This window comes from Aptenodytes patagonicus, chromosome 1, assembly GCF_965638725.1.
Source record: "Aptenodytes patagonicus chromosome 1, bAptPat1.pri.cur, whole genome shotgun sequence".
Taxonomy (NCBI): domain Eukaryota; kingdom Metazoa; phylum Chordata; class Aves; order Sphenisciformes; family Spheniscidae; genus Aptenodytes; species Aptenodytes patagonicus.
Window position 1 is genome coordinate 7,839,701 of NC_134949.1, and position 13,826 is coordinate 7,853,526.

General features: G+C 52.7%; 1 protein-coding gene across 2 annotated transcripts; it reads left to right on the forward strand.

Moving 5' to 3' along the window:
* The first annotated feature begins 3,632 nt into the window (after positions 1-3,632).
* Positions 3,633-13,824, forward strand: TMEM243 (transmembrane protein 243). Of its 2 annotated transcripts, none has more exons than XR_012996984.1 (4): positions 3,633-3,734; positions 11,043-11,093; positions 11,977-12,238; positions 13,328-13,382. XR_012996984.1 is itself a non-coding variant. In XM_076357791.1 (4 exons), the coding sequence occupies exons 1-4, from the start codon at positions 3,657-3,659 to the stop codon at positions 13,448-13,450; spliced, it is 357 nt and encodes a 118-aa protein (XP_076213906.1). In that variant the 5' UTR covers positions 3,633-3,656; the 3' UTR covers positions 13,451-13,824. The 2 variants fall into 2 exon arrangements, 1 of the variants encoding a protein (XP_076213906.1); XM_076357791.1 differs by having other exon boundaries at positions 11,977-12,081; positions 13,328-13,824.
* The last annotated feature ends 2 nt before the right edge of the window (positions 13,825-13,826 follow it).

The following is a 13,826-nucleotide window of genomic DNA, read 5'->3' on the forward strand; positions in this document are numbered from 1 at the left end:
GATGGGATCTCACTGGTACCGGCTACCGTGGCAGAAATTACTCCTTTTTCCTGTAGAAATTCCTCGCCTGGGATCACATCAGCCTGTGCCGCTGTTATACCACATCGGTTCATGGATCACATGACCAACACCAAAAGCTTTCTCTTCCTTTTCCATTTCTGGTGGAGGAAATCCCAGCTTAGGGCAGAAATTCCTGTTTGTCCCTAAGCGACCCACGAGTCTTGATGCATCCGCACCCCTCTCGCTGCTGTTATTCCTGTATAGCCTCCAATAAATCATCTCTCAGAGAAACTTTTCAATCTTAGCCTGTTTCTCCCCTTCCTCCCCCTGAGGACTACTGCTACAAAGAGTTATTCATTCCCAGCCTCCCAAGGAATTCAGCTGCACCGTGCACTGACAGAGAGAACGAAAATCGTGGATGGGACCACGTGCACAAGCAGCGGTCTCGCTGAGATACTTGCTGCCAGGGAGCATCATCTCTCGGAAGAAGCAGAATGGATCGCACAGGACATTTCTTGCCTAATAATCCAAGCGTGTGTCCTAGCGAGAAAGAGGACCCGGCTCCACAAGACGCACCATGTGCTGAACAAGTGTTGTCATCCACTGGAGGAGACGCAATTTATCAAACCATTTGTATCACGAAAACAGACGCTTGGCCGAGTCAACTGCTAAATCCGCTACGTTATCTATTGGGTCTGATCTGTTAATGGCTCAATCAGATTCTCACTCATCAAATTAAAGTTGCTGCCTACTCACTGAACGTGTCGCCCAGAGAAGCATTTGGATGCACACAAGTGGTCCAGGCAGGAGATGCAGATCGGTTAAGTGGAGAAGACACGTAGCATTTAAAAAATGAGATACTACAGCAAAGCATGGGCTGAGTAGCTCCCCTGTTCTGAGCTCAGCACGGACACCTGAGCACTTTGTCCCCTTCAGGGTGTGTTTGGCTGGTCCCAGGGCCACGAGACAGCCCACAGGGGCCAGGGCCGTCCCACACCACCACCAAGGCCCAGCTGTGATTTCGGTGCTGCCATGGCACCAGCTCACTGGGGCTGTGACCCATCTCTGAAGACCACGCACTGCTGCATCCTGGAGGTCAACCTAATGGCTATTATCTAATGGCATTTGATAATGGAAAATACTGTTCTAGAGATCTAAGGATGAAGTCCGGTCGTCTTACTCCTGACCAGTCCGAGAGATACCTTTCATACCAAAATCTTAAGAGCTTCAAGTGTTGGAGGCACTGAGGACGGGTAAGGAAGGATGCAATGGAGAAGGAGGTTTTGTTAGTTTATGTCCTAAAGAGGTTGAGAAAAGCACAACCTACCCCCCTTGGCCAGAAACGTGACAGGAGTCTTGAAATGAGCTTCACAAGTGAAACCTCTGGTGAAGCAACAGATAAAACAGTTTTATTTGTCTTAAGAAACCCACCTACCATTGGCTGGCATCCTCATCTCATCTATTAACTATTTATTGATGCTATTTATGTTCAAGGAATGGTTTGTGGTTTTCATCAGGTTTTGCCTGTGTTTTGCATCTGTTCTTAATTATTGGTAATTAGCTGACAGCTGTTGAAGGAGGTTGTGTCCATTTGTCCCTTTGAGCCCTAACTCCAAGCACAAACGCAGTACGCAACGCAGGGGACTCCCGCAGTCGCGCCCCTCCAGCAACCCAGCGCTTCCCTGGCCCCAACCAGACCCTACGCAACCCGCCGTGTTTAATCTGGGCAGAGCCAGAGACTGCTCAGGAATATAAGTGCTGAAAAACGAGCGTAAAACCAACCGTAAGGTTTCTGTAGGTCAAGAGCACTTGTGTGTCAGGAAGCCACATCCTTCACCCCGTGGGATTTTTTTTCCCCCAAGTGGCTCAAGATGACATGAAGAGTCTCTCCACTGAGTCCTGGAGACCCTTCTTCACCAAGCAGCGAGCGTGGGAACAAATGCTGGAGGGTTCCAGGAGGTGTTTCTGATTTTCCGCCCCGTACTTCAGCTCAGGACGAAGTCAAGCTCGTCGAAAGCCTGATAATTTTCTGGCCTTGCTTGAATTTAATAGCTTTCATCTTTGAAGTTGCGGTGCTTTGGTCTTCAAGCGCGTTGGCCACAGGAGGCTGAGTGGAGATCAAGTGCACCCAGAGCCCTGTGTACACAGCATGTGCCCTGAGGTCAAGCAGCCCCGGCATCGCTTTTCACCTAAAACGACTGAAATGTTTTGCAAGAAAAGTGGCTGGTTTCACTGGACTCTTGTTCAAGAGTTGGGGAACTCCTACGAGCCGTGACCAGTGGCCTGAAGGGGGATGTCGGGTGACTGGGGGTGAGCAGGAATCGATCCCCAACCGAACAACTGCACAGACAATTAATATTTCCAGCTGTTTTTCTTCTTTCTGGTCTTTTTACCTACAGATCTGGCCTCTAAATGTTTTCTATCCAGCAAGAAGGAAATGCCCGTGTTATTTCTACTAAATTTCACTGATATTTAGTGGAATTTGTCTTTTGCTGGGGTTTATTTTGCTTCCCAGCAAGAAACCTCCTGGGAAGTTGTGGAGAAGTGTGTGGCGGGGGAGGACAGGGTTGGGGGGAAACAACAGAGCCAGTCCGAACGAACAAGTAAAATCTGTCCTGGGAGACGTGGCATTTAGCGCACCTTAATCGGTTTATTTTCATCCGAAAACGCACTTGGAGAAATGTTGTAGCCGTGATAGTCTGGGGATATCCAAGAGGAAGGATATTTTGTGAGACCAAGTGATGTAGATGGAAAGAATAAAATTAATAAAAAATTAAAATTAATAACATTTTAAATTAACACAAATAAATTTAATCAATTAAAAACAAAATAAAGAAAAAAAAGAAATTACAACACCCCCCCCCCCCCCAGGCTTTCTCCCACGCAAACCCGTCTCCAGCTCTGACAAAGCAGCAGCGAGCTCTAGGCGAAGCAGGGGCAGTGCACGGGATCCCACCTGGTGAACCCGAGCGAAAACTTTGGCTGACCTATAGAGCAAAAATATTTCACTGCCACCAGCCCCAGCTCCGGGGATAACCGCTCCCTTTTATCTCGATTAAGTAGATAACACTGGTAGGTGACTGGGAAGACCGTGTAAGCTTATTTTTTCACCTCTGCCAGCGTCAGACGTTTAAAAACAAAACAAAACAAAACAAAACAAAACAAAACAAAACCGTAATGTCTCCAAATCACAGCATCATCATCAATAATGAGATTTGCTTACATAACGCGACTTTGCTGAATAATAAGTAAATACAGTAAATAACAGACCGGTGACCTTAACTCCTCTCCACCTCAGGGCCGGGGCTGGCGACTCCGCAGCTGCGGAGGTCCCGCGGAGCCGCGCCGCGCCCGCGTAAGGCTCGGCATGATCGTATATGCACGCGCGCCTATAGATGCGCATATGCGCGCACACGCACATCCCTCCCTCCCTCCGTCGGTCCGTCCGTCGGTCGATCCCTCCCGCCCGCCCTCCCCGCAGGTGTAACGCCCGAGGGGGCCCCGACGCAGCCCCCCCTCCCCCCCGCGGCGGGGGCGTGGCCGGGCGCGGGGGGCGTGGCGGGGCGCGGCGCGGCGCGGAGGGACGCGGAGCGGCGCGGCGCGGGGGCGCAGCATGAGGTCGCGCCCCCCGCCGGCCGCCCCAGCGCCCCCGCGCCATGGAGGGCTTCGCCGCCCGCAGCTACGGCACCGGCGGGCCGGACAACCGGCCGCTCTTCGGGGAGACCTCGGCCAGGGTAAGGGCTGCGGCGGGCGGGCGGTGCGCGGCTCCGCTTCGCGGGGGAAGGGCAAAACGCTCCCCGAAACCCAAAGGGGGACCCCCAACCCCCCCCACCTCCCCCAACAAAATAAACCCCAACAAAAGAAGTGCAGCAGCAAGCCCGCCCCCCGATAATGGAGAACGTCCCTCCCCAGCCCCCCCCCGGAGTAATGGCAGCCCTCCCCCGGGCTCGAGAAGAGCAAGGAGTACCGCAGGCAGCCTAACAACAGGAAGGAACCTGCCCAAATCCTGCAAACAAATAAAAAACCCCAACATAAAATAAGAAAGCAGGTCCCCGGCCCTCCCAAACAGCATCAAAAATCAGTAAAGCAACGACAAAGCTGCACCCCAAAGGAAAAAATACAGGAGCCCCCCCAAGTTCCAAAAGAAGCCCCTCACTTTGCCAGAATTATAAAAAAACCCGCCACAAACCCAAGATAAAACAAACCCAAACTCCTGATCCGTGCCCCAAAACAAAAATAATCCATCAAAACCACTGCAAACAAACAAGAACCCCCCCAAATTTAAAAAACCCCACATCCCCAGAACAATCCCCCAAACCAACAACCCCTCCCCAAATAAAAAAGAAACTCCCCAAACACCTCCCCCCTTCCCCCCAAAGAAATAAACTTCCAAATAATCCCCCCCAAACCACCCCCCCCCCTTCCCCAAGCCCCCCAGGGGGAGCAGGGCCTTGGGGTGCAGAGAGCCCCAGGGTCGGGGGGACCCTCTGGGCACGGGTGGGGGGTCACCCCAGCCAGGGTGCCCCATCCAGGTGCGTGTGGCCCTGCAGCCCCGCAGCACCCCACGCTGCATCTCACCAGTTTTTTTTGGGGGGGTGTCTTTGCTTCGCTGGGGGTGGGGATGGGGGGCTGCTTTTGATGCCCTCCTGGTAATTAATTTTTTTTCCTTGGTGGTGCGCAGCAGTGGCCGACGTGCGGTGGCGCCGACTCTTCAGGTGTCAATCCCCCCTAAGCCGGGCAGCTCTCGGCGCTGCTGCGGGTCGGTGTCTGCTTCGGGGGGCTGCGCTGGGGAGGGGGCTCCCTGGAGATCCCTCGGGAATCGTGATAACTGGCGGTGCGCACCCGTTCCCAGTGGGGTGACGGCGGTTCGTGGCTTGGGGTCTGTCACCTGTTAGGAGAGGTTACCCACCACCGTGCGAGTGGGTTTGGAGGGGTGCAGGCTGAAATTGCGCCAAGTTATTCGCAAAAGTGTATAAAATGCATCATCCCTCCCCCCAAATACTTGGAAATGCTGCTAAAATGATAATGTTTAATAAAAACATAAATAAAGTGATACCAGCCAAATTCTGGGGGGAAAACAGAACGATGTGGGGTAGGAGGAAGACAGGCAGGACCTCCGAGAGGATGAATTGAGGGGTGACAGGTCTCCCCCGCCAGTGGGTGCCAGCCCTGATGGGGAGCGCTGGAGGCAAGGGGACCTTCACCACAGTGCCCTGCGCGGGGGTCGCGATGGCCGATCCTTGGCCGGGGATTTTGGGAAGATTCCAGGGATGGGGACTTTGGGGACCAGGATGTGCCGTCGGGGCCAGGCAGTGATCCCGGCAGGCAAACCCCAAACTTTCCAGCCCAGGTCAAGCCTTCGATCCCTGACCTTCCACCTCTTTCTGGTTGTGGCTCCGCTCACAGAGTGGTAAATAATAAACACGGGATGCTAATTCCAATTCCTGGGCTCAAACAGGGATCCAGCGTCCTGCACATCAGCCCCTGCCTATCTCCTGTGGCCTCGCTGGCTGTTTTTGAAACCTGTCTTATGGGACCGGCAGCGGCTGATGGTCTCTCGCTGCTGTACCCGTGTCTGACGGACAAGGGATTGCTGCGCTGGCCTGGGGTGGTTTCCTCCGTGATTCACTGGGGTTGCTTAGAGACGGGTGCTGGTGCGGTCCGGAGATGGAAATGTTCCGTCTTGGAAATGGTGAAGCTAAACTTTGCCTTAAAATGGGAGCAGGTCTGCTGGCAGAAGTGCATCTGCCTGTGTCCTGGCTCTGCTTTTGGGTCTCTGCAAGTGGTGGCCGGTGCTGGCACACTGGGACCCTCTGCTCGGGCTGGGCACGAGGCCATGGGGAGGGGCAGGAAGCCCTGCACCCAAATCAGGGGTCTTGCACCGTTGCCGGCAGTTGGAGATGGATGCAGAGATGGGGATGCCCTCTTCTTGCCTTCTTACGCTCTCCTGGTCTCCAAGATGGTGGCTTTGGGGCTAAAGCCAGGCTGTGGGGACAAGGGAGCTGGACAGCAGCATCTGTCTCCTTCCCCTGCCGTGGTCCAGCTGCTCATGCCAAGCTCACCCTCCCATGCCGGCTGCCGAGCAGAGGTTGCGGGCAAGCTGGTACCAAAAAGGTCTCTGGTGGGAAGGGAGAGTGTAGCAAGATGATGCTCATGAATGCCAAGTGCTGCGGATTCAGCTGTGGTTACTAGGGATGCAGCACTGGCAGCGAGCGGGTATGAGACGATGCAAAGCAAAGGCACGAACAGTAAGGTGACAGAGGAGACGGAGCATCACAGATGCAGCACTTCTTGGGAAAGAAGTTGAAAGTCGAAGCTGCTTTGGTTCCCCCATGATGGGAGCATTTAAATATAAGCGGGTGGGTGTTAACTGCTGTGGGTTGGAAGCATAAGGCAATAAAAAGAGAGGCTGAGCCCCCAAGATGGGAATGAGGAGCCGTTGAGGGCACAACAGCATTTCCCCATGTCTTGAAGCGGGAGGGTGGCCAGCGTGGTCCTGAGCACAGCTCTTCTCATGCATAGCATACGCTGTCTGCTCTTCCACGGAGTTTAATGTGGCACTAGATCGAGGTATCCCCTGTGGCTGCAGTGGGCTGGAGTCTCGCTGCGATTGCTGCTGACCATCTGGACTTGCTGATGTAAGGCATAAAAACAGCTTTTCCGTCACACCTGCGGAGATGCCACCAGGAACCCACCCTCCAGGGGACCAGCCCGTTCCCCCGTCCTGGCCAAGCCTCTGCAGGGAGCTTGTTCCCCGTGGGCTCAGCCCACAAGCCGCTCTCTTGGAGGATGCAAGGTGCTGAGCTGGAATGGGGTGAAGAGCAAAGCTGTTGCTCTTGTCAAAGCCTCAGTCCTGCGTCGGTTTCCCTGTTGCTCAGAGTAACCCTGACCTAGATCCCGAAGGATCCTGGATTGTGCCCTCCTGCTTTGCGAGGACTTGATGCTTCCTGACCTGTCTCCCTTGCCCGGAGGAAGACCTCTGTACCACAACAGCTCCCTGGGGCCAGCCTGGTGCCTCCAGCCCCTGCAACACCCTCCCTGGAGTAGGGGGAGAGGGCAGAAACCCTCCTGTTTCAAAATGCAGCTTGTGCAATGCTGAAACACGGAATTCATCGCCTGTCCGGCAAACAGCTCGCTACGTCTCGGATGCTGGCTGGCTGAACGGGGATCCCCATCGGCGCATCGCGCGCTGCCGGGCTGTATCAGAAGTTAGTGTCCGTGCGTAAGCACCCTGAGCTGGTGCAGCTGACCTCCAGCAGCCTGCATGCTCGCTGTTTGGGTGTGCACACTGCTTTTTTTTTTTTTTTTTAAACTTTTTACTCTAGCAGTTATCATAATACATAGTGGTGCTGGAGAAAAATCCGCCCTGAATCAGCTGTGCTGGTTGCAAGAGCTGGCTGTGCCATCGGGGTGACATGGCTTGTAGGACACATGGCTCGTCACAGCCTATTTCTGTGTGCCCGGTATCCATGAGTGTCTGCCCACGTTGGGCTGCGCACTCGGACACGGCGCGGAGGTGAAAGACTCCGTCATCCGCAATCCCTTTAGCCGTCTTGGCCTCTGCTTGTGTATTTTTAACCTTTTTGCTGTGCTAAGCTGCCTGGGGCTGAAGTGTCAGCGGGCACCGGGAAATACAGCCTCTCACCGCTTTGCCAAGCCTGGGATTTCAGGATCAGTGGCTCTAATCCCTGGATACCGAAATACCTTCTTCTGCCGGCGGTGCATTTGGAAAATTTTAGCAACCGCGGGCTTAAGCATGGGGAAGGGGATCCCCTGACCCGCAGGGACTGGCTGCCATGTGGCAAAGCCGTTCTGCTGCCAGCATCCATACCTGATCCAGCTGTCACCGCGATGTCCATCGCTTGGCGGTGTGAGATGAGAGGTCCCCGTGCCAGGGGGGATGCTCTGTCCCGCACCCCGTAAAACAGAGAGGAATGCTCTGTGGTCACCGCTGAGTCCGACCCCCTCGTTTTCTCCCGGCAGACCAGTCTATGTCCTGGCAAAACGGGTGAATTCTCCCCATCTTAAAATTGCCACCCTCCAAGTCTCTAGTTAATTAGGAGAAACCTAATCATGGCTGAGTTTCTGGATGGTGTATCCTCTCCGTAGGCATGTGACTCTGTGTCCGACCCTCCGAGCCTCTCTGCGGAGAGCTGGCTGTGACTCACTGGGTTAGCTGTACAGGATGGCGACCCACTGATGCTCTGCAGCCGGCTCCTCGGCTTTCCCTCTGCTTCCCCTGCTGTTCAAAACCCATCTTGCCACAGCCCAAAGGGAGAAGGGATCCAGCTGCTCACCTCCTGCCACCCCTTTTGTCCCTGGGAAGCCGAGCACGAATGCAAACTCTGGTCCTCCTCTGTAAAATTACCTTGGTGGGCTCAGCCGGGTCTGCCGGGCAAGGGCAGAGCAAAACCGCTGTCCTCTCCTGATACCGGAGTTGCTTTTGGGGGTGAGGACCCCTCGCTGCATACCGTCTAGATTAAAGTTAGCTTTGAGTTCTTTAATTTATTTTAGCTTAGGTGGAGGAGCCCAGCTGAGCTGTTGCGATATGCTCTCATGGAGGTAGCGCGCTTGCATTTTGCCCTGTTGTTTCTGTTATTTGCCTGGAGTTATTTCTCTTAGCTCATTTTTTGGGGTCGGTGGTGGGTACCTCGTAGATGGCTCCCAGAGGCTGCGGTTGTATTGCTGACAACGCGTGCGGAAACGCCAGTGAGGAGAAGGGGTTTGTGCTCGGCTGGCGAGGACCTTGCGCAGGGGGTGTTGGTGACGATTTCCTATGGAGGTGGGTCACTTCCCACTGCTGCAGCCACCGCTGTGCCCCCACGGCTTGGGGTCTCTGAGCTGTAGGAGCAGAGGAGCTGTTTTACGTAGAGGAGCTGGGGACTAATAGAAGAGGTTTTTAAGAGTCTGCTTGCTGTAGTCCTTTCCCTTGGGGACGAACACGACCAGGGCACAGCATCTGCCTGTTACTGAACCGCAAGCTTGGGCACCCGAGCTCTGCCGAGCCTTAGGTCAGGGCTGGTGCTCTCCTGCAAGAGCATGCTTCGCTCTGCCTCCTCCTCTTCGCTCTCTGCTTTCTCCTCCTGCCCCACTGCTGCCATGCGTTACTTCTTCATGACCTGGGGCTTCTCCCTCTACAAATCGTCTTCCAAAATGCAGTGCTAGGAGGGAAGAAGGGTTGCAAGACCAGGTGGAGGGAAACCTGGGTTGCCCTGCCTCCTGGCTGGGATGTCTTGGGCAAGATGCTTTCACTGCTCGAATTCTTTTCTCACTTTCCTTTAACCGTACCTATTTAATGACTTTCAGTATAATTAATTGAAGTTCTGGGCTTTTTCTCTCTGCACATCTTTTCTGCTGTAGCTGTTCTTCTAGCATTTTATTTGGGGAGCCAGCTGTCTGGGGTGTTACACCTGACTGCGTGCAACCCAGTCCGACTTTGGCGATAGATGTTTATATTCAGAACAGCACCACAAAGAAGGGGAGGAGGCAGGTATCCCAGCAGGGATGGGAATGTTCTCCTTTTGCATCAAGTCGTTTCTTACTCCAGCGAGTGCGTCAGTGCGGGGTCCTGCCCTAGGCACTCCTCTGAGGCTGCGGTCACGCAGCCCAGTGTCACTGCTGGTCCCTGCCCTGATGCCATCTGGGGTGGGGTTGCGATGCTGACACCGAGGGGTACCTCTTCCCGGGTGCAAAAAGGTTGTCTCCTCCCAGCCAAGTGTTTTATACTGATGGGGAGCAGCAGAAAGAAGTGGGGGGGATATCTGTCCATTCAAGCAGGGCCACCCTGAGGCGTGTTCAGGTCTGCTGGTGTTAGGGGGGACCATCTGGGGTGCGGGGAACACTTCACCTCCTTGCCAGCAGCCCACAAATACCCATCTAAGACACTATCAAGCTATTAATTCTCAGGCACTGAGGCTAAAACAAGCTTTTGCTGACAACCTCCGTCTGTGCACTCCCACTTTTTAAAATTTTTTAAAAAGGATTTGCACAACTGTAATCGATTCAGATGTAGCGAAGCAGCCAATTGCAAATTGGCTTTATTTATATTTATAAAATTACCCCATGCAATGCTACAGGCTTGGGGAAGAGTGGCTGGAAAGCTGCCTGGCGGAAAAGGACCTGGGGGTGTTGGTCGACAGCCGGCTGAACATGAGCCGGCAGTGTGCCCAGGCGGCCAAGAAGGCCAATGGCATCCTGGCCTGTATCAGAAATAGTGTGGCCAGCAGGAGTAGGGAAGTGATCGTGCCCCTGTACTCGGCCCTGGTGAGGCCGCACCTCGAATACCGTGTTCAGTTTTGGGCCCCTCACTACAAGAAGGACGTTGAGGTGCTGGAGCGTGTCCAGAGAAGGGCAACGAGGCTGGTGAGGGGTCTGGAGAACAAGTCTTCTGAGGGGCGGCTGAGGGAACTGGGACTGTTTAGCCTGGAGAAAAGGAGGCTGAGGGGAGACCTCATCGCTCTCTACAACTCCCTGAAAGGAGGTTGTAGTGAGGTGGGGGTCGGTCTCTTCTCCCAAGTAACAAGCGATAGGACGAGAGTAAATGGCCTCAAGTTGCGCCAGGGGAGGTTTAGATTGGACGTGAGGAAAAATTTCTTTACTGGAAGAGTGGTTAAAGATTGGAACAGGCTTCCCAGGGAAGTGGTTGAGTCCCCATCCCTGGAGGTATTTAAAAGACGTGTAGATGAGGCACTTAGGGACATGGTTTAATGGACATGGTGGTGTTGGGTTGATGGTTGGACTCGATGATCTTAGAGGTCTTTTCCAACCTTAATGATTCTATGATTCTATGACATGAGCAAACCTGCTACACAAGGACTTGGCCAGTACAACCTCCCTGATGTCCATGGAGTTGGAGGAAGGGAAACCTTCCTGTGTGGCAGAGCTGACCAGGGAGCGTCGACGGTGCTGCTGGGTGTGCTGGGGCTAACATGGCTCCTGGCTGATGTGGTGCTCTCGGCGTTGTTGATTACCAGTCTGTTCTATGTGTGTTTTGGGTTTTTTTTTGGCAAGGCGTGCGTGTAACTGTCCTCTCTTTTCTTCAGGACAGAGTCATCAATCTAGTTGTTGGCGGCTTAACGTCCTTGCTGCTTGTAGTAAGTATCCCCCATCCCATCCCATGTTTCGTGCCTCCCTTAGGCGACGGGGTGAAAACCAGAGTTCCTCCCCAAAACGGGCGGTGAAACTTCACTGACCGAACAGGCTGTAGTTTGGGGCCCAGGTAGTGACTTTGTGGTGCATCTGTCTTTTGAAACTCTTCGACAACAGGAGAAAGAGAATACCTTTCTTCAAGCCACGTTTTTAAGATCTGGCTGTGCAATAAAAAGCCCCAAGTCCATGGGCAGATTGTCCATCCCGGCTGAACGTAAGGCTGGATGAGATGACAAAGCGCTTATGACCCAGGAGAACGTGTTTGCTTCTCTTTATTTCCTTCTATTTATGATTTATTTCCCTCTATTTATGGCTTGCAGTTTTTCCAGTTTGTCACTTTGTCTCGAGCTATGCTTTCCCCAAGCTTTAAAGACAAACCCAACACCCATCACGACTGGAGAGCATCAGTTCTGCGGTCCGTGGCGGCAGCATCGTTTGCGTGCCGAGGTGCAGGGAGGCGGCAGGGACAGCCAAGGTGCCAGCTGGTGGAAAGCTTGGCTGAAGGGATGCTCCTACACGGGCAGCGTGCACCCCCAGCTGGCTTTATGGGTACTTGGAGGATGGTTTCCAGCAACAAGCCAGAGTAGCAAAGCTTTCGTCTTTTTTTTTTTTCACCCCTCTAAGTCTGCAGTTGCGTCAAAGCAGTTTTCCTCCAGAATCTTACATTTCGCTCCAGCTTTTCACGGGGTGGGAGTTAAAGCGCAGGGAGGGGCATGCAGCCCTGGATGCGAGCGCTGCGGTATGCCAGCCGTCGGGGCGAGCCTCTTCTCATCGCAGCTCCGACGGCAGGCGAGAGCAAAGTCTTCATCTTTGTTTTCCTCCATACAGGTCACTCTAATCAGTGCTTTTGTCTTCCCGCAACTACCTCCAAAACCTGTGAATATATTTTTTGCTTTCTGCATCTCCTTGTGTTGCATTTCTGCTGGCATACTTGTAAGTACCGCCACGTTGGCCGTGCAAGCTTTTGAGTCTATGGCTGAGGATGAAATCTGAATAAAATCTGCTTTACGTGGTGCCGCCTTCTTTTTTACACTCTCCTAGAAAAGCTTTCCCGCTTTCCTCCGTAAAACAAGTTGACAATGCAAGAGTGGTAAGCAGTTTTGTATTTACTGCAGAGTAAACGTGTGACCTAAGCCAACTTCTGCAGACCAGCTGCGATGCAAGACTTGTCACCTCTGTGACAATGCCAGCTGTAGCTGCCCATGGAGACAAAGTAGGAAACTGGAGAGCAGAGCAGTGAGATGGGAAGGCAGAGATGGGTTGTGCTGCAGAAGACCAGGGGTGGAGCAAAACACTTGAACTCAAAGCGGTGGGGCCGGCCAGGCACTCGTGGAAGTCAGGCACAGGGATGAGTTGCAGTGGCAGGAAGCTACAGCAGGTGGCATTTCATCTGGGTTGTAGCGGAGGTTCCTCTACTCAACAGTTGCGGCATCCCAAGAGAGTTGGGCCCGAGCGCTGGCAAAGGGCATTGGCAGGTCAGAGCACGTAGGATGGTTTGGGTTGGAATGGACCTTCAAAGATCATCTAGTCCAACCCCCCTGCCACGGGCAGGGACATCAGTGGCTCCTTCCTCTGCTGCAGCTTTTCATACTTGCAGCATTCTCCTTCCTCCAACTGTGACCTGGAACGGTCACGGCCCTGAGCTCCTGCCCCTCCCTGCTGGGTAAGCCGGGAAGGTGCTCTGCGTTGCCTGATTAGTGCCAGTTTCTGGTTCTACGGCTGGTAGCCATGACTCTGCCCAAGATAGACTGTGCAGTGCAAAACCTTATGTTTGTCCTCATCGACCGGAGTGTAGCCAGTTTTGAGTGTTGAAAAAACCAAACCAACCAACCTACCCAGCCTCTTCAGAAAAGCTGACAAGACAACCCCTGTCTTCATAGCTAACCTGGCATCCTAGTTTCACAAACAGCCTTGTTTTGGGGAGAAACACCTGCCGAATTCTTGTTTGTGTATTCCACAAGCATGCTAAGAAAACATAGGTGGTATTTCTTAATTGTTAAGAAAATTAGCTGGACGCTACACCTAGTCTTCTCTAGTCAGATGAAGCTGGGTTGTTTTACACAGAAAAACCAAACAAAACCAAACCCAACTTCTAGAAGTTACCAGTTCAGTTACTATAGGATGTTTCCTCAGAAATACCTGGCATTTTTAAGTAATATAAGCTCCTTCTCTCTTCTAGATCTACTGGTATCGACAAGGAGACCTGGAACCTAAATTTAGGAACCTAATTTACTATATTTTATTTTCTATCGTCATGTTATGTATATGTGCCAACCTGTACTTCCACGAAGTGGGTAAATGATGGACATTGGGAATACCCAGCGATGATGCTACTGTGTCAGACTGCTTTCAGCTCAGCCCGAGACATCTAAGTGAGGACAATCAGCCCGAGAGGAAAGGAGGGGGTTGTGCAAGGATAAATCAGTACATGATTTTCATGTAAATGTATATGTAATGTCCCTCGTTGTTGGGGAGAATTATTGCCATAAGACGTGACATTCTGCTTTTTTTTGAAGAGCTACTGTTGCACTTAATGAACATTCCAGTTGTACTGATGTTTCAGAATGGCACAAGCTTTTTCATTTTGGAAAAAACTGCATTTTTTTATTACTGTACAAATAAACTGCGGCATTGCAAGGATCTGTAGCAGTATAAATAAAGGGCCTCTTACAGTTACG